Source organism: Colletotrichum siamense (genome assembly GCF_013390195.1).
Source record: "Colletotrichum siamense strain Cg363 chromosome Unknown KSG_Cg363_contig05, whole genome shotgun sequence".
In the NCBI taxonomy this organism is placed as follows: Eukaryota; Fungi; Ascomycota; class Sordariomycetes; order Glomerellales; family Glomerellaceae; genus Colletotrichum; species Colletotrichum siamense.
Window position 1 is genome coordinate 542,932 of NW_023501018.1, and position 19,352 is coordinate 562,283.

At 51.6% G+C, this 19,352-nt stretch overlaps 8 protein-coding genes across 8 annotated transcripts; 1 reads left to right on the forward strand and 7 right to left on the reverse strand.

The window, feature by feature from the left end:
- Positions 1-3,197: 3,197 nt before the first annotated feature.
- On the reverse strand, positions 3,198-3,425 carry CGCS363_v007806 (uncharacterized protein; the record flags this gene model as incomplete). Its single annotated transcript, XM_036639655.1, has 1 exon — positions 3,198-3,425. One exon carries the CDS (start codon positions 3,423-3,425, stop codon positions 3,198-3,200), a length of 228 nt encoding a protein of 75 aa, XP_036494385.1.
- A 332-nt stretch (positions 3,426-3,757) lies between these two features.
- CGCS363_v007807 (uncharacterized protein) lies at positions 3,758-4,479 on the reverse strand (the record flags this gene model as incomplete). The annotated part of the gene is made up of 3 exons (XM_036639656.1): positions 3,758-3,859; positions 3,917-4,230; positions 4,296-4,479. 3 exons carry the CDS (start codon positions 4,477-4,479, stop codon positions 3,758-3,760), a joined length of 600 nt encoding a protein of 199 aa, XP_036494384.1.
- A 1,074-nt stretch (positions 4,480-5,553) lies between these two features.
- On the reverse strand, positions 5,554-6,364 carry CGCS363_v007808 (uncharacterized protein; the record flags this gene model as incomplete). The annotated part of the gene is made up of 2 exons (XM_036639657.1): positions 5,554-5,907; positions 5,957-6,364. The coding sequence occupies 2 exons, from the start codon at positions 6,362-6,364 to the stop codon at positions 5,554-5,556; spliced, it is 762 nt and encodes a 253-aa protein (XP_036494389.1).
- A 346-nt stretch (positions 6,365-6,710) lies between these two features.
- On the reverse strand, positions 6,711-7,319 carry CGCS363_v007809 (uncharacterized protein; the record flags this gene model as incomplete). The annotated part of the gene is made up of 1 exon (XM_036639658.1): positions 6,711-7,319. One exon carries the CDS (start codon positions 7,317-7,319, stop codon positions 6,711-6,713), a length of 609 nt encoding a protein of 202 aa, XP_036494388.1.
- A 1,313-nt stretch (positions 7,320-8,632) lies between these two features.
- On the forward strand, positions 8,633-10,340 carry CGCS363_v007810 (Trichothecene C-15 hydroxylase; the record flags this gene model as incomplete). The annotated part of the gene is made up of 5 exons (XM_036639659.1): positions 8,633-8,659; positions 8,715-9,500; positions 9,557-9,871; positions 9,945-10,111; positions 10,184-10,340. The coding sequence occupies 5 exons, from the start codon at positions 8,633-8,635 to the stop codon at positions 10,338-10,340; spliced, it is 1,452 nt and encodes a 483-aa protein (XP_036495065.1).
- Positions 10,341-10,366: 26 nt separating this feature from the next.
- On the reverse strand, positions 10,367-11,939 carry CGCS363_v007811 (uncharacterized protein; the record flags this gene model as incomplete). The annotated part of the gene is made up of 4 exons (XM_036639660.1): positions 10,367-10,374; positions 10,457-11,347; positions 11,399-11,684; positions 11,736-11,939. The coding sequence occupies 4 exons, from the start codon at positions 11,937-11,939 to the stop codon at positions 10,367-10,369; spliced, it is 1,389 nt and encodes a 462-aa protein (XP_036495066.1).
- A 399-nt stretch (positions 11,940-12,338) lies between these two features.
- On the reverse strand, positions 12,339-13,434 carry CGCS363_v007812 (Methylsterol monooxygenase; the record flags this gene model as incomplete). Its single annotated transcript, XM_036639661.1, has 3 exons — positions 12,339-12,986; positions 13,094-13,352; positions 13,415-13,434. The coding sequence occupies 3 exons, from the start codon at positions 13,432-13,434 to the stop codon at positions 12,339-12,341; spliced, it is 927 nt and encodes a 308-aa protein (XP_036495067.1).
- A 4,962-nt stretch (positions 13,435-18,396) lies between these two features.
- Positions 18,397-19,245, reverse strand: CGCS363_v007813 (uncharacterized protein; the record flags this gene model as incomplete). Its single annotated transcript, XM_036639662.1, has 3 exons — positions 18,397-18,730; positions 18,805-19,080; positions 19,136-19,245. The coding sequence occupies 3 exons, from the start codon at positions 19,243-19,245 to the stop codon at positions 18,397-18,399; spliced, it is 720 nt and encodes a 239-aa protein (XP_036495068.1).
- Positions 19,246-19,352: the final 107 nt, after the last annotated feature.

A 19,352-nucleotide genomic window follows, 5' to 3' on the forward strand; every position in this document is an offset into this window, starting at 1 on the left:
GACAATCCTATTCTCTTGGCTGCGTCACGGTCTGCCTAGTGACTGTACACCCACCAGCGTAACGATGATTGGGCGGACATATCTAGACGATGTGACATTTAACAATAGTCTTGACATTGATCTCGTTTAGCAGGCATTGTGGAGTAACAATTTGAGCAAGCACTGCCGCTAGCATTGGATTATCCAAGGCTCCGATTTCGAAGAAACCTTCCGCGTCAAACCTCCAGCCGCAAATGTCTCAAAGGCGACATTCCAGGTCTTTGCAGCCCTCCAAGGCAGTACTGGTTTCCTGGGAGGTAGATCCAGAGTACCCAACAACCGTAACACTTGCAGAACTGCTTGAGAACAAGTTCGGCTACACCACCGCATCCCTGCGCCTTCCTCAGCTCGATGCTGAGAGGCTCCTCGCCGATGAAATTAGAAATCACATGAGCGAACTTCCCACTGACGGAGGTAATCCTTTTGTTCTGTATTATCGAGGAGGCGGGAGTTCTTCAAACAACGGTAGTCAGCTTCATTGGAAATCGTAAGTAGGACGGCGACGCCATCGACTGGAGTGCTAAAGAGACAGTCGCTATTAGCTGTATTCTACTTCCGTGCTGATGTGCTATGAATAGGCAGAATGGCTCGGGGGAGATTGATTGGCTTGACCTCCGAGAGGAACTTTTCGATCTCTGCCCTAAGGACGTACTAATCGTCGTCGACTGCAACCATGGATCAATATCAACCGCCCCAGAGGCCTCGCCGCTCAACTTGGCTCGTTCTGTTGAGCCGTTGGAAGGGAGAGGGAAGTTGGAAATCCTGGCTGCGCCCCAACGGAGGGAACCATATCACCATCTGCGTTTCACAGAGGTTCTGATAGGAGGACTGCAACGCCTAGCAACGAAGAGGAAGCATTTTCTTATCATGGACCTCGTAACGGAAATGCAAAACTCCTTTGGTCCAGATATGCCAGTCTTGCGCTATAGACCGTTGCCTACGCAAGGTGACGAACTGGATTTGGAGGTCCACTCATCAACAACGCGAGGACGCCAAGCAAGCCTACCGGTTAGCCTCAACGGCTCTATTCCCAGCGCATTACCAGCTCACTCTTCCAGTAGCTTAGGGTACCAGAGCGTAACTATTTTGCCAATCACTTGGATAAATATTGAAGGATGGGACGCATATGGGGAACTAAAGATTCTCCTTGATGCGTTTCGCCGTCACTTCGACTACATCATTGCACCTACCGTACAAATCCAACAGAATTCTGGAGCACATAAATTCGTAAGAAAGGAGATAGCTCGTCGCTTAAACAGCCTTGGAAAGCGGGACTTACTGATTGTCATTTACAATGGCCATGCCAGTGATGCGTACGCAAAGGATAACCGGATGTTACTTTCGTGAGTAGGCCCCCTCTTTCAAGCCCTTTGCCGAAGGGAATATTCTAACCACAAGACCAGAGAGAGTGCCATTGCTGCGAAAAACTGCACAGTCGACTGGACTGAGCTCACTAATGAGCTTAATCGCGGTGACTGCGATATAGTACAAATTTTAGACTGTTGCTACGCTGCGGGAGCGACAAAAGGTGAAAGCCTCATATCACAGGAAACTTTCCAAGCAGAAAAGCTCGCACAGGCTGCAAACTCCGCTACCGATGTACCTGAGTTTCAGGGGAGGAATGAGACACTCGCGGCATGCGGCAGGGATACTAAGACAGCGGCTGGAGAGCACTCATCCATGAAATTGTTCGCCAGTTTGCTGCATGATTTGGCGAAGAAACAGGCAGAATTCTCAATCCATGAATGGTATAGCCACATAGACACCGTGGTTGGAGGGCAGCCGACTAGGCAATGGTGCACCCCTTACCACAAGATGAACCCACCAGACCAGTTACAGAAAAGCATTGTGCTACGCACAAAACGGGGGGGTGGCAGTAACATGCATTAAGTAACAGATATATCTGTCTTCCTCAACTTTTGGCCTTCGGGTAATTCATGATTTTGGTTGATATTTGTATGTCATCACAAACTACCTATGCAAACAAGGAAGGAAAACTTTCTTCTAATAATGAGGTAAACTTGAATTACCGACGCCTTCCCACTATGGTTTGTAAAACTGGATCCCTCGAAGATCAACTTTGGTATTCCGCTGTGCGGACGTGGATACACAGTAAATGATAAGAGCTGTAACGACCTCGAGTGCTCATTCAAGGGCCCCAGCAAGGCCGGCGTCTGCACTATCAGCGACGGAGTCATGTCGTTGGTCGAGATCGAGCAGTTGATTGAGAAGGGCTTGACACCGAAATACATCTCAGACGCTATAGTGAAGAAAATCACATGGGATGGTCAGTGGATTGGGTGCGATGATGCTGATACCATCAAGGAGAAGAAGGCATGGACAGATAATCAGTCTTTTGGTGGAACCATGGCATGGAGTGTGGACTTCAACTCGGGTGCCGGAAGGTAAGAAGCATTCCAGTAGCCTGGCATTAAATCCTAGTCGTCTTTGCTGACACATACCAGTGATCTGGAGCCTACGGACACCACGGACGGTACTCTTGGCCACGCAAATGGTAACACAATCTGCGGAGATTGGCCTCAGGGCAACTGTTGCTCAAGGTTCGCCTACCTTCTCATTGAGTTCTTTTGTCTGATTCAAACCTGAGCTGGAACATTAATCACTAATAATCTGTTTTCAGTGCTGGATGGTGTGGGAACAGCGATGCTCATTGCGGTAGCGGATGTCAGTCCGACAATTGTGTCAGTGGGCGAGAGACGACTGAGGGAACTTGTGGACTGGCACACAAAGACACAATCTGTGGATCAAAGTCCCAAGGAGGCTGCTGTAGTCAGGCTAGCTTCTGTGGCAGAACTCAAGCGCACTGCGGCGAGGGTTGTCAGTCTGGACCATGTGGATGGAGAGTCTTGGGTGCGAGGAGCGGATTGCAATCGTTACAGGCTCCTAACATACCTAGATTGTGGAAAGCCATGCTGATGGGCAGGTCGCAGTGTGCATTTGATGAAGTAAAAAGCTTTAAATAACACCATTCGAGGTCTTCGAGCGTACGGAAATGCAATTACATTTGAGTTTAGAATATGACTGCTGTATTGCTGTGGCAAAACTACTCTAAGTGCATGGTATCTCACGAATGAATGGAATCGTGCAGGTCGTCCTCTTTATCGCATCTTTCCTGCTTATCCCAAGGTTGAGATTACCTAGGAATGCTTCACACTGCCGTCGGGGTTGTACATCCGGGGAGGGTACTCGTAGGTGTAAGAGTCGTCCCTGGTGTTTCTCTTGTAACCCTTGTTATCGATGTATGTACCAGAGGAGGACTGGCCCTTAGATCCCCAGGCAAAAGAGTCGTTCTTGGAATAACCACCAGAGCCGTACTGGTTTGAGCCTGAGCCGTTGTTGCTGCTGGAACCACCGCCGGAAGACATTTTGATGAAGTTTGGTGTTGAGGGTGTTGTAAGGTTGTGGTGTAAAGGTCTCTGCGAAATCTGTTGGTCTGCTCTCCACTCTAGGCCTTGATTACCTTCCAGAGCGCGGTTTAAATAGTGAAGTGGAGGTTTAGGCATTGTCAGTGAATATGGTGAACACTCCGTAGTGATTTGGTTGTCTGTTGTGATGTCTGAGTCCAAGCTAACCTTCACTGAGCCTACTTTATTCACCGGAACAATCCGCCTGATATTTCTGAATTTCGCAGGACATCTACTCGGTAGTCTGTCTGGTGCCAGGACTACCTTGTGTGACATGTACACATGGCCTTCACCTATGCCTCAAGCTTCACCAGAATGGTGATAACCTTTCCAAAAGTCTTGTACTTGTCCCAGGCAGCTGATACCTCAGGCTTCTTGTATACCTCAATAGCTTGCTATTCAACTTGTTAGCTTCGTTCTCTCTAAACATCTCAAACTTTGTGGGTTCTTACATCTCTGCTGTCCCACCCGAGAACACCAAGACCGGTCGTCGGACCGTCGTCAGCGCTTGCACCACCCATTGAATTGCCGCCGATCGCAGCAACAAGATCCATCCACGCCTGCTTCGCTCCTTCATGCTGGCTACCATCCGCCAACTCGAGAAACGTGAACTGGGTCAAGGCCTTGGGCTTGTCCGCTGGGAATTCGCTGGTTTGGAATTTCCTGATCAACGGAGGTGCGCCCATCTTCGCTGCGGCTTTCTGGAAATGCTCCTTGGCCCACGCAGAGTCGGCGAAGGCCTTTTCGTCTTCTGCCGATGCGAATGCTAAATCACATGTTACTACACCGTTCAAACGCCTTACGTCGTGTGACGAAATATCCGGTGATTACCCATGGTCTGGAAGAACTTAAACTCAGACACCGGTCCAAAGTTCTCTCCAATCACCTCGCCGCCGGAAACACCAAGAACACCAGGCTGCTTGGCGATGTCGGCCTTGATCGCGGGCCAGTGTCCGAGGAAGTCGTCCTTGTCGGCGGGAGGAATGTTAGGAGTAACGGCGACGATGTAAGGCATGTTGGCGGTTGGTTGGTCTGACTGAAGTCGGTCGGGTTTGATGCTGAGTTGTGTTTGTGGTTGAGGTTATCGAAGATGGTGTGAATGATGCTGCTGGTTGTGATTCTGTCAAGATTGTGTAGAGCAGACGGGGACGAAGAGGCTTATATACATGCTCTTCCGGACCCTGATGCATGAATACAGAATTGTTGCAAGCCCGGCACGGCCAAAGCTTCCTATCCCGACACGGCGCTCGCCCGGAGCCCGAAGAGCGACACGGCATGACACCCATCAGACGGCGCAAGACAGACCGCGTCGTACAACTGACCCTTGGAGAACCCGAAAATACGACAGAAGATGCATGTCACACGTCAAATCAGCCTTGGGCAAAGCACCCACCCCCTCCCCGGCTGATCTCCCAGCGTGCCGGCATCGAATCACGGCTTCAGGGTCCATCATCCGAGATCCATGGTAGGATGGGATTAACCGCGCGTAAGACGTGTCGTGAATTGCCTCACCCCAGGATTTTGAAACCTAGACTGCATATGGAGCCGGGGCCGGGGAGTTGGCGATGTGGAGATTGCGTTTGCGCGGAGCCGGGGGTCGGCGGTCCGGCCGGCTCATGTTTATTCCTGCACTCGCTCTCGGGGTCTCGTCTGATGCCGTCGTTCATGCCCCCTCCACTGTGCCGAAAGTCTAAATGGCCCAGACCAGCATGGCTCAAGCGTGGCGGTGAGGGGTCCCGGGGACTTAAGGTTGGCCGGATTGAGAGGACGGCGAAGAAACTCGGCATAAAGATTCCTGAATCCGCCTTGTGATCCGTACTGACTGGGCTGGTTTAATGGTAGCGAATGGCATCACAAGTGGGTTACCTCTCACAGGTTCCATCAACTCCACATAGACTAAGCCCATTGATGCCAATCGTGTTCATCTCGTATGATTGTCCAAGGAGCATAAGAATTCGATGCAGCCTTGCATCTCAAAGTGTTCCTGTCTGGGTAGTATTCAGACTCAGGGACGAGACGGGAGGATTTTCAGGATCAAAGTATCCGATATTTTCGTCCATTGTGCTACACTACAATAGATGGATGGAGGTCATAGCTTCGATCCTCGAAGAGGTAACTTGAAGATGATCTCCGCCAGTCTATCTGGCATGCTCAACATCGGGAAGTGCCCTGCCGGTAAACTTTCCTCTTTAATCTCGAAGCCACGCTCTCTCACTCTGCCCACCAAGATCCTCTGTGCGACCACAGAAAACAAAGCATCCTCTTCGCAGTAGATGTATGTTGTGTCAATGCCTTCGTAAGCCTTCCTTTTGGTGGCGTAATTTGCGCACGCTTTGGGGAAGCGCGTCATCAAGGCTGCCCATTTCTGCTGGTCTTCCTTCGACAAATCCGAGTAGAAGAGAGCGCCCATGTCATAACCTTGGGTGAAGCATATCAAGCTCCCCTTTAAAAGTCAGAGTAAATCATACAGTGGAGCTAGTGCAGTGGCTTACCTCGACAGTCTGCCACGGCAGCAACTCTGGCGGAGCTATGTCATACATGGTCTCATTCCCCTCCATGATAAAGGCACAGCAGTACACGAGCCACTTAACGCCGCCGGCCTTGCCCTCGGCCGCTCGAGTCTTGACGCCAAAGCCGGCGAATGCCTCAGTGGCAATGATGCCGCCGTATGAGTGTGCGATGCCAATAATTTCCTTTCCCTGGTCCGCCACTTCTTGGGTCGCCTCCCTGATACACCGAACATCTGCCTCTGGCGGGTTTTCCGGAGAGGGGTTGCGGCCAGACGGCAAGCTCGGACAGACGCACGGGTATCCTTTCTTCTCGAGGATATCTAGGAACTCCCGATAGTGAGCAGGGGAGTGCCAGGCTCCATGGACGAGGATGACTGTAGGCTTCGACATTTTGGTGTGCTTAGGGGATCAGTTTACTTGATCTGTCGCGGGTCGCGGGTCGCTCAAGTTTATGGGCAATCCTTTTTGCGCATCAGCATTAGTCTCGCGGCTCATTTGCTTGTGATTACTCCGCCTTCAACTCATGTTAGACTTCTGGATTTCTGAAAGATCGGACGAATGAAGCCTTGTGGAAGACCTCAACTTTGTTAACATCTTGGCGAGCTGGATGCTTAAATTAGCACCCCGATACAACTCAGTGATCCGTCATACGGCACGTATTCGCCAAACTGTGATTAACATTACTATGTGCATCCCTCTGCCTTTATTACAAGTATCTCCCATGATCCTCTAACTCTCAAAGAAGCGCAACAGCAGCGGCGACACCCAGCGCAGCGGCTAAGCCAGCCCTTGCCGTCGGCCCCGCTCCCGCCGGTGTCTCCGTCCCTGAAGCCGCTGCGCCGCTTCCGGTGCCAGTCGCACTTCCGCCCGTAGTCTCCGTCGCTGCCGATACGCTTCTCGTAGAAACCGTGGTAGCTTCGACGCTGCCGCCAGTTGCCGATGGGCTCGAGCCCGTCTCCGAAGCGCCCGTTTCCGTTGCCCCGCTCTCAGTCGATGTCACCGTCACAAGCGCAACGGTGCTGGTCTTCGTAGGTGTAACGGTGACCACCGTGCTTACCGGGGCGGCCGGATCTGTCGACAGGAAGCTCGCCGTTACGGTTTCCGTGCCGGAGTACATGGGACACCCGGGAACCTTACGGGGCGGGGCACGACCGCCGCCGCAATCGACGCCTCGGCAGATCTCGAGGGTGTCTGGGACGTACCAGATGACCGTCTCATACGTGTTTCCGTAGCCAATCTCGGTGCGGACGGTGACCGTGGAGGTGAACGAGGTGCAGCCTTCGATGTCCGTCTTGGCGAGGGCGAGACCGGCGGCTGCGATCACCGGGAGAATGTAGCGCGACATCTTCGTTATCGTAAGTTGCGTTTGAAATGGAGTGCGCAATTACAGCGAGCGTGATACCTGAATTCGAAGAAACGAAAAATGAGTGAATATGTGGGTAGCAAGAGAAGAAACCCACCACATGTAGGCGGCAGTGCCATCATTTTAATCATCGCGAATGAGGCCAAACTCATCATAAGCCTACAGCCTGAATCCAATCGAGACCCCTACGAGGAATCCTTCGCCTCAGCAATTCAACATGCCCTGGTAGAAAAAGCTGAAAGTAAGCCAATTTGGGATACGTCGTGCCGCATCGGCGCAGCATTTTGAGTAACATCGGTTGCTTTCCATCGTCGCAGGGCGAAAAGAAACGAGCAACTAAGGGACTTTGGGCTCGCTTCTGCTGACTGCATCCTATTTAAAATGAGAGGGCTTGGCAGGTGTAAGGCTAGTGAGCCCAAGTCAAAGCGAATTGGGTGAGCCAATTCTCCCTTTGCAGCAATTAAAAGGGATTTAAGGCCCGATTCACCAATTGAAATTTCGCCCATCGGCTTTGAGGGTGGCGGTCGTTACATGAGCTTATTTATCACGATTTATCACAAGAACATGGTGTTTGACCACGCACAGCCAGCCACCCGGCTCACCTCCATGCAAACCCCTGTCCCAATAAGTGGGCTGGTTCTGCCATCAAACGAACGCAGGAATTTGGTTGCACCGGACGAACCTCATTGATCACGATCAGACAGTAGCTGGAGAACTCAACGGATTTATACGAAAGAGGTGATGACGTATCAACCAATATGATGTCCCGGATTGGCAATTCGTAAAATGAAAGCGATCTCCGGCCCGCTTTTCGGCCTCGGCACTTGTTCAAGCGCCGACCGGCCCCGCGCGGAGAAGCCCGCTCCGGGGCGGTTAGCGGCGTTACTTCATGCATGGATCGTCGATAAAGCCGGCTTTTTTCTTAAGTCCATGTGAATTGTGCTGCTAGTCGATGCAATTTGAGTGGTGTTTCAAATTCGCCGTAGTATCGATTACAACTCCGCGACTACGGTGCATATGTCTGGTACCGAAATCCGCTCGATGATCATCGGAAGGGCTCCGTACGGAGGGTATCAGAACCCGATGAACCCCACATCAGATGGCATTGATCTGACGTAAAAAGACCATGAGCCGTGGCATTGAAGTAAAGTTCAGATCACAACCGTTGGTGGCTACCTTATCTGGACGTTCATTGTGCAATATCTTCCTACCAAAGTCTGGCCGCCTTCGAGAATTCCAACCCTGCGATGTTGTCATACTTGGAGAATGGAGCTGGGGACATATCCTTGGCAATGATGGCACCAGTTGTCACAGTTGGTTCCGTAAGCTCCTCTACTGCAGTCAAGAAGATGAGCGACCACTAACAACGATTCCCAGCTCCTAGCCTACCTACTCGGCTACGCCATCTACCAACTTTTCTTCAGCCCTCTGCGCAAATTTCCGGGTCCCAAGCTATGGGCAATCTCCTACATCCCTTACGTACGCCTCTACATCTCCGGCAACGGTCATCGAAAGATCTTGAAGCTCCATCAGCAGTACGGCCCTATCGTCCGGGTCGGTCCAACCCACATATCCGTCAACCACCCCGACGGCATGCAGGATGTGCGCGGCCACCGCAAGACAGGCGAGAACCCCAAAGACTTGCTCAACTCCATCCCCAATCGAGACAACATCATCGGCTCCAATCGTGGAGACCATCAACGCTTCCGCCGGGCCCTCGCCCACGGGTTCTCAGCTCAGACCATGCTGGCACAGCAGCCCATCATCAAGCAATACGTCGACAAACTCTTTGAGAAACTTCAAGAAATATCGCAAGGTGGATCCCGTCCGGTCGATGTCGAGAGGTGGTTTAACTTTACGACGTTTGACGTTATTGGCGATTTGGCGTTCGGCGAGCCGTTTGGGTGTTTGGAGAGCGAGACGTATCACCCATGGGTCGACATCATTTTCAAAAGTATCAAAAATATAGCTTTCCTGACTAGCAGCAGACGACTTTCATGGGTGGGGCCTTTGCTTATGATGACTGTTCCTCGCAGCCTGGTTACCAAGTTTGCAGAGAACAAAGAGTTGTCTAGAGAGAAGCTGCGGAAGAGGCTGGATCTTGGGACCAGTCGTCCTGATTTCATCGATGCTATGATCAGAAAGTCTGAATCGGCCGGTGCTGTAAGTTTGAAATGCAATAAGAGCTGATGTGGAGATCTGGTTCTGATCATTTACAGACGATAAGTTTCGAGGAGCTCACGTCGAATGCGTTCGTTTTGATTGTCGCTGGCTCTGAGACGACGGCCACATTGCTGTCCGCCGCCACCTTTTTCTTGGCAACCAATCCCGACGCCTTGGCGAAGCTCAACGACGAAGTCAGGTCAGCATTCGAAAGCGAGGACCAGATTGACATGCTCAGCGTCCAGAATCTCACGTATATGTCGGCGGTGCTGGATGAGAGTATGAGGCTGTACCCTCCCGTTCCCAGTTCCAGCCCGCGCATGGCCGGAGAGGGAGGCGACGACATTCTGGGCGAGTTTGTTCCGCAAGGGGTAGGACATATTTCTGCTGGACTCTTTGTGGGCAGTGAGACAGTGTTTGAGCTGACTTGGATCCTTACTATAGACAACTATCGACGTATGGCAATGGGCCGTCTATCACAATCCCGACCATTTCGCCAGAGCAGAGGAATTCATCCCTGAACGGTGGCTGGACGACCCGAGGTTTGCCAACGATGCGAAGAAAGCTCTGCAGCCTTTCTCAATCGGCCCTCGAAACTGTATTGGAAAGAAGTATGTGATTTATTTGCGTCGAACTCCTTTCCCTCTTCATCGAGCCTTTGCTTACACAACTTCCGTATTTAGTCTTGCCAACGCAGAGATGCGCCTGATTTTGGCCAGGCTGATCTGGAACTTTGACATCCGTGCCACAGAAGACATCCAGAAGTGGTATGATGAGAGCGAGGTTTACATTTTGTGGCAGAAAGGGCCTGTGAATGTGCACTTGGCACCCAGGGCCTGATGGTGATCCAGGACGCGTCCTATCGTCTAGGATACTGGATCAAAATGAAAATTCACCGCGAATTCATTAGCTTCGTGGCATAATCACCGTTGTAAAGCACTATCAAAATCATTTACATGGAGTGTCCTCCATCCATTCCTTCTTCCAAATCCAGAACCACCCTGGCAAGCCCCATGGCGATGGATTCATGGTTCCAGCAATACCTAATGGAGTGAACCAACCACGATAATTGCACTCAACCCCCCTTGGGCTGATCTTCTTCAGCATGATGCTATGCAGTGACGTATCAACTTCACCGTGAAGAGCAAATAGACCAGACGGCTCTTTGCAGTTATCGGCAATGACCTCGATCGTGCCATCGGCGGACTCCTTCGCACCAAACCTGAACCGTATGTTCTCAATCGGCCCAGTCTCGAGAAACGTCGCTTGATTGCGCGCCGTGTCCCAGGTGAAGTACCCGTACCACTCTCCGTCCTCCATCTCCTGCGCCAGGTGGCGGACGTACCTTCGGTTCCACCGGTCCCAGGACCCAGTCGATGAAAACGCCGTGAGCCTTCGCTCAGCCTGCTCCGGCGACAACGGGTCCGGCAGCGGCACAATCGCACCTCCCGCTTCATCATGCACCATCGCCAGCGGGAGCCTCCGCGGAGACGGCAGATATTCGCTCGCCGGCCTTGCCGAAAAGCTGCTTCGGAGCAGGTGCGCAAGCAGAACCTGCACCAATAACGCGGCCGTCTGCCTCCCTTCCCACGACGTCTTGAAGCGGTGGAAGGCGGTGTGCGTGTCGTCCCAGGTTGCCATCTTGGAGAGGTGGTATGCCATGATGCCTAGGTTGTTCAAGACCTGTGTCTGCAGCAGGCCCAACGCGAGGACGAAAGCTTGCTGGCGCACGAGCCTGTTGATCTGGGGCAAGACGTGGATGTAGGAGGCCCAGTTGTGCGGATCTGTGAGGGTGATGAGGAGGCCTGTCGTCGCTGCGGCGACGCCTAGGTCAATAGAAGGGATATCTTTACTCTCATTTTAGCGAGGGCGTCAAGAGGGGATGCGTGAGAGCTTACACCCGAGGACGGCGAAAGTGGAGAATGTGCCGATCAAAGCTTGGGTCTTCCGGAGGAGTTCGGAGCTGGGAAGTTTGACACTGCCGGCGGATTGCCAAGACACTGCTCGGTAGGGGAGCATGAGCTCATCGAGTTCGTCCGAGAGGTTTGGGAGGGTTGAGGCGACGGCGGCGAGGTGGGACCAGATAGTTCTTGCGTCGGATTCGGGTCGGCTGATCAAGGCGCTGTTGACAATGTGCGCCAGCGTGTACTTGTTTGGGACTGTTTTGGACTCGGGATCGGGTGCCTGGTAAACCTGTGAGATGAAGCAATTGTGTCTATAATATTTGGCTCTTACATGGTGGCAGAACTGAGCTTGAAAGACAAAGGGATTGCTGCATGACATGCGGATAGCGCGGGACACGCAGGTGAGGGCGTGTACGTCGGCGACATCGCAGTACGACGCGATGCGGTGAATGAGCTCGGTCGGGAGATTCTCCAGAGATATTGCCAGCTTACCACCCAGACTCAGCCTCTCCATGTTGATCTCATTGAAGGTCATTTTCGCTACCCCAAATGCTGGCATACCGCTGAGTCTTTGGTGTTTCAGATGGGTGATGCCTAGAGAAACAATACGCCATGACCTCTTTGAGGGGCGAGTCAGCTTTTGAACATGTGCACTGCCGCCAATGAGGGGTCGTCAGCGACATGGCCTCAGACTAGGCTGCAATAAGCAGATATTCATGAAGGCTTATTCCAATATTGATAACGCCCTTTACATGATATGAGCGATCGTTGTATTAATATGTAAGTCTAATGCAATTACAATTCATCATAAAAGTCGTCGCAGGCCGTGAAAGAATGAAGGCCGATTCACATCGGCGACGACTATGCCACTTCAGAGCCAATCCGAGTCTTTTACTGATCACACCTGACGGCCAGCCGATTGAGTAGAATTGGTTTACTGAGCCTTCTTCGCCTTGGCGATCCTGGCCTCGCGCCTGCGCTGGTGGGCTTCGGCACCGGCCTCCGTGTCCATGATATAATCCCACCACCTGAAGCTCGACGCATAGTTTCCGATAAACTTCTCGTGGTGCACGTCGTGGTGCTCGGCTCCGGCCCAGAAGGGGAGGAAATGTCTCAGGGACCAGGGGAAGTCGTATCCGGAGTGCGAGTCGATGGCCTGGAACAGGCGCAGCACGATCCAGAGGTACATCGTGAACAGGTGCAGGTCCTTGGTGATGAACACCCAGAGGATAGGCGAACCGACAGTACCGAGGCCGAGGAACATGACCTCGATCGGGGAGGCGTATTCAGCGGTCATGCCGAATGGGGCGGAATAGTAGTGGTGCATCTTGTGTACGGCCTTGTACAACGGCGGCCAGTGGGCGCCGCGATGCATCCAGTAGTGCCAGGTATCTTCGAGAACGAAGAAGATCGCGATCTGGTAGGCCATCTTCCACGCGGGCGGGAATGGCACGCCATAGTCGAGGCCGCACCAGGTCGCGATGGGGTGAAAGAGCCAGATTTGAGGGAGTTCGACGGTGAAGTGGCTGAAGAGGACGAGGGCGCCGCATTCGAATTGCTCTTTCCATGTGGGGATTTTTTGCTGTGGGTTTGATGAGTTAGTCGACAGGTCCTTCAAAGCCCGGGTCGGACTCCGGTGTTTGTGGTGATGAGGATCCTCCTCCTCCGTGGAGCATGGATGGAGCATACCTGTTGAATCTTCCATCTACGGAAATAGGGGATCGCGTCGATTATGATCCAAGGCAGACTGCGGCCGAAGTAGACGACCTCGTGCATAACGAAGGTCATGATGCCCGTTGCGAGGATGTCGTTCTGCATCCACAGGTACCAAGCTGCCCAGAGGCGCTCAAAGGTGTTGAGCTGGACATTGTACCTGTTGACGTCGTCGAGGACGCCGAGGTAGCTCTGGTGAGAGGCGGTCTGGTTGGGGAACACGACGGTGGCGTTCCTATAGGAGTTGTGTAAGCTCGATGCGACTCTTTCGATTCGGTGCGACTCGTGGTGACCTACCAAGTTACTGAGGTCGCCATGGTATCGGACGCAACCCCTGCTGCAAAGGAATGACGGGAAACACACAAAACACAGATGCGCAACGCAACTTTGATTTCGAGATGCGAACAACTTCGACAGCAAAGGGGGCGAAAGAAGTATATAAATCAACGCGCCGCGGTGGAGAAGTTGCTTCCTTCTGTTGGCGGGCTTTGGAACATGTCCCTTTTTTCTGGAAGAAAGCGGCGTGTGTGGCAGGGGTGTGCAGACGCCGATGGCACGATAAAAATTCATCGGCATCCGCTCTGGTGTGGTACGACAACTTGCATGTTTTCCAGCGAATCCAGGCCCTCAGGGGACCGCCAAACCGAATACGAATGACATTTGGACTTTGACACTTCCACTGGTCAAAATGGAGAATTGATCAGATTGGCGAATCTGGAGACGGGAATTGATCAACTTTGAGTGTTTTTACCATCAGACTTGAACGGTTCGCAGCTGAAGAGCAGGCGATTGAGACCCATTTTTGAGAACGCCCTCACCCCGGGCGACCCACTTCCCGGTGGTGTGTTTGTGGTGTGATTTTCCTCGCCGCCTGTTTGGCTCCGAGATTACCGGCTTTCAGGGGAAGCTGCAGCTGCACATGTGTAGCTGTTGGGTGGCTTTACTGGTGAATATTTGGTGGGTGCATGTCTCGTTCATGATGAGTGGTGACGAGCTGGAAGACTACATCATGAAGGTTATGATGTGTTCGCCAATTTGACAGCAGCCATGTTGAGCGTTACGTGGTTCAGTGATCCCAGCCACAATCTGTGATCACTGTGAATCACTCTGTCAAGGTGATGGACCTGTTCAGCTGAAGCCCAGCGTCAGCCCCACTCCATGATGTGACTGTGCGTCGGCATCGGGTGCCAATCATCCGGGGAACACATCCACTTCGGCCGGTGTGTCTTGATCCTCTCGGAAGCAGACCGGGTCTGCAAAGCGGAAGACGTGTTCTCCGACTGAGGGTCACGCTCCATACGGCGAGAGACGCGCGGGGATCACGTTATGCTCTTCCGGTGGCGTCCAGGGCGGGCAGAAGTGGGACTTGTCGGCGGCGTAGACGGGTACCCAGCCGGTGATGGATGCGCCAGACTGGACCTGCGGTGTGTGGAGTTGATTCAATTGAGAAGGATCAGTTTATGGCTGAGATCTTCAATGAGGAACCGAGAGCTGATCTATTTGACTTCCAGGTTCCCAACTATCCCGTCGGCTTCCGCATAAAGCCCGAGAGACTTATCCACCTTATGGTCCAATTTTACCCCAAATCCAAGCATCTACTCTGGATTACTCCGTTGGTTGTGAAGAGTTTCTCAGTGTTTCGGTGTGTTCCTCAGATTTATGCCGATTACATAAGGATATTCATTGTCTCTACTCCACCAGAGGTGTACGAGCGTCTCGTACAGCCCGACGGGATTCACTTCTAGGAAAGTATGATTGATTAATTGCCCCATGACAACAACTAATCAACTCCGATCACTAGCACAATTGCTCGGGGACTTACTGATCATTTCCTCAAATTCCATCTATAAATTTCAAGTTCATCCAAGTGTGAGCCAAAGTTACAACACCCTCAACGCAACTCTAACTACGCTTTTGTTATCTCTAAACTACGATCCATTTCAAGTTCGCCAGGTACGCGAAAAACGACTCAACTCTCGCACTGCCCCAACGATATTTCTAACACTACACAGAATGAAGTTCCTGCTTTTCGCTATGCTCACCGCGCTGGTCAGCGCCAACCCGGCTCTCAAGACTTACGCGAGGGACTCTGCCGAGCTTAATCACCTTGAAATCCGACAAAACTGCGCTTACTCCATTTGCCAAGGTGGATGTGGAACGTGCTACCAAAACACCAACGTTTGCTGCCCCCGCGACATCAACCAATCCTGCTTCCAGTTTTCTTGCTGAGCGACGACGGGAGGGAAGACAAGCTAGGAATCATTCCGGAATGGCTAGAAGTCGGGAGATTAGTGGGAGTTTGTTCTCAGACACGATCTTCTTAGGGTGGACCATACCCACAAGATTGTCAACTGTAGATGAGACCCCGTCGGTTGTCATTCTCAATGGCCAAGCGTAATCTTCCCTGTCTCTACGATTACCGTGCATAGTCTGAGACCTTGTTTTGTTATTCTTGGTCTGCTTTGACCTTCATCCATCCCCGCGTATGGTGTCTAAGGAAGGGTGGGGAAAAGTCTGAAGTGCCTGGTGGTAGCATAGTAGGTTTATGCTAAAATTCCTTACGAGTCATTTGTGCGATGCTATGCTGGTGATGTTCAGCCCCATAGACAACGCTAGCAACTTCAGTAGATAAAGTTAAGATTATTCATAACGTCACCCGTTTGCAATATCACCCAGTGCATTGTCCCTAGCATTTGATGGACTTTCCTGTCTAGCTTCAAGCTTGGCGGAAAGAGTTTCTACCTTCGAGCACGCGCAAAGGTCTCTTGAGATTCTCATAGGTCAGCGTCGCTTTTTCCAGTAATACCATCCCCCAGGTATCTTCACCCTTTGCAGCCCTGTAGGCAATGTCTCGATGTCACCAGAGACAGCGCCACCATCCAGTAGAGCCTCACATATCCTGCGGAATCCATACTCTTGCGCTATTTCCAATGCAGTTGTATCGTTCTCACTTCTCCCATTTATGTCAAAGTCCGCTTGACTTATCAACAAGTCTACGATATCGCACTTGCCATACATGATGGCTTGTCGCATGATAGAATGGTAAAGAGGTTGAGGGTCGCTTGAATTCGAGTTTTTGATCATTTCGGAAGCCACATAGTGCGGTAAGCTCGGACTTTTGTTTTCGAGTGCCAATTGCAAAGCAGATTGGTACATAGACTGGGGGTTATCGATGTCCAACTTTGATAGGAACACCTTGACGACTTCTTCATGTCTTTCAACGGACTCGTCTCGTAACTTGCTCAAGGAATAACAGCGCTCTAAACTTGACAATGCCGATTGTATCGGCAAATGATTGTCGACGTCTTTTTCGTTTGGGTTCTGACCCAAATTGTTGATCACGTAGTACACGACATCGACATTGCCTGATCTTGCCGCAAGCGAAAGAAGAGGTTCTTCTCTGCCTTCAACGTCAACTTTGGCTCCGTAATTGTGCAGTCTGATGACCACATCTAATCGTCCAGATTCGACAGCGCAGCGTAAAGGAGTTTTTCCCAGACCATCGCGTGCCTCGAGATTCGCCCCAATGCGCCAAAGAAGCTCAACAACGCCGACGTTTCCTTTCGAGGCGGCATATAGCAAGGGTGTGTACGAAACCAAAGACGGCTCGATCTGAAGACCCAATTCCGCTATTGTCTCTATGCTGAAGCCCTCTGCAGTATCGTGCTGGCCTACAAGCGCTTTGAGTACTGATGTATCCTCCCGTGAAGCTCGATCAACGAGTGGCCAGGTTTCTCTGGGGACCTCCGCCCGAAGCTTTTCTCGAGAGCAGAATTTGATTAGTACATCAACTGTTGTAGCGGAGCGGACTTCAACAGCTTCCGCAAGCATCGCGCGAATCGCTGAATGAGGGGCTGGGTTTTGAGAATGGAAAACGTTTTCGTGAAAGGTTTCAGGCACTCTCAATTGACGCAGAAGAGCGGGTGAGTCCAGGAGTAGCTTGACAACATCCGCATGACCCTCTCGTACGGCGAAGTAGACCGGCATTCTTCGAGGGTCACCTTCGTACGCGAATGTTTCCTCTGGCGTCAAGAACCGTCCCTCGAAAACATGTAATATCCCGAACAATGCAGCTATATGAGCTCTTTTTAGAGGAACCTTCCCCGTACGCGCTTTTGCAAACATTTTCCAAGATGTGGCAAGGGCCGCTGGGTTGTCAAGAAACTCCCAGACACAATAAGGAAACCGCCGAGCGTCTCGAGCGTGGTCTCCCCAGTGCACGGCCGCATATTGCCCAAAAGGGATGTTCTTATCAAGTGTGTGTCCGAAATGGATATTTTGAGGTTCGCCACTGTACCGTTCTGCGGACCGTCGAGTTTGGTCGAAAGAGAGATACCGCACACATATGCTTGCCATCTCAGCGTCCGCGCTTGGAAAAAAGCCGGCGTTGTTCTTCTCGGCTTCAAAAAATTCCACAGCAGTCTGGTGAACAAGGCGGACATTTGAGTGGGCATCTACGCGCACCAGTCCAAGACAGACAGATAGAATGTCCTCTGCCGAAAAGATGTTATCCTCGTAGATTTGCTCTTCGTCTTCAGTTGCAAGAGCATGCTGGAGCTCTGCGATCCCCCAGGGCCTTTTGACGCACACGACCCATGAAATGACGCTCATAGCAAGCCTGGAGTCGGTCTCGTTCTGCTTTTTGACTCTCATCCAGGCATCATGGTAGTACTCGGTGTATCTCCGAGGCGCGCCATACAAGGCTTTCCGCACTTGTCTCGGCGTGCGCATGTCCTTTACCGATTCAACCATGAGCTCAGCCAAGAGGAACCTAGGCCAATTAGTTTCAGCATTCCTTCGGCTCTTTTCGAAATAACGCTTGTAAACTCTTTCTGGAGCAGAGGGTCGTCCCGCTCCTTGAACCTCATACTCGGTATGCTGCTTGAAACAAACTGTCGCACATCATCATCCCGAGCCCGGATCTCGAAATACCGGCAGCGACTCAATTTCGCATCGTTTACAATTTCAGGAATTGGCCGCGTAGTCAAGAGCACATTAGCTTCCCCGTCCCGTTGTAACTGGGAAATCCATTGTATCAACTTCCGCAGCACATTAGGTTGGCACTCATCCAAGCCGTCGACGATAATGAACAGGCGACTGGTACAGGTAGTTGCCAGGCGGAAGAGTAGATCAACTGTGTCCATTTCTCTGCGGGAACTGTGAAGCTTTTGGTGCATCTCGTACAACTCCCGTACGCTGGCAGGGATCTCGCTTTGCGCTTGGACCAGCTGCTTTGTTACGTTGGAAACATAGCGATGAAATGTCCCCTCCTCCTGGTCCTAAGCATCGCAGAAAATGAACAATATGCCGATATCTTTTTCGCGCCCAAATTGCCGAAACAGGTGATCGATTACAATCGATGATATGACGGTCTTGCCACAACCCGGTATACCGTGGCATAGAAGACCATCGCCCTCGTTGGCTATCCATGTCTGAACACCGGTTGACTCTAGAAACCACTGACAAGAGCCTTGTTGTCTTCGTTCGAGGTGCTTCCGGTATTGTGGGTAGTAGTTGTCGCGGTCAAGCCACTCGAGAATCTTTTGTCTCTGTTGGTTCGCGGAGTCGTCTTTCAAAGTACTCACTTGGTCTCTAATGACTTTGATGGCATGGCTGTTGTCCACCGTAGTTAGAAGCTTGTTGTCTGTCTTCCATCACATCACCGGAAGTTCAGGCCGTACACTAACCTGTCTTTGAACTGTTTTACAACATGTAGAAGCTGAACATTCAGCGAAACTCTCAGTCGGAGCTTCTGTACCTGATCCACGTCTAATTTGATGCGCTTGAGCCTGCTGACTTTAGACTGCTGACTCGAATGATCATCGGCTTTGAATAAACTCTCGATTTCGTTCAGAAGCTTCGAACACTCCCTCACAGGGGCCTCCAGGGCGTGGGTTTCATAGTCGTCCAAATCGTCCTTGATGAGATCAATGCCCTGGAGCACTGCGCAAAGTGCCGTGATTCTGATTATAACAGGTAAGCAACAGGCCTGAGCTGAATTGTCTTCGGCGTACTCACTCGCGATTGAGAGAGTCCAAATGATCTGGAGCGTCTCTAAAGCGGTCTTTGTACTTCTTTGCCTTGTCGAAGACCGCTATGAAATCACCCACGCCGAAGCCAAAGCTCATTGTGTCTTATGGGATGGAACGCATCAGTTGCCTGAAAATAGATTGGCCCGGAACTATCAGAGGAGCAGGAAGCGGGTCCTTAGGCGATGAGGGGTAGGGTTGCGTTC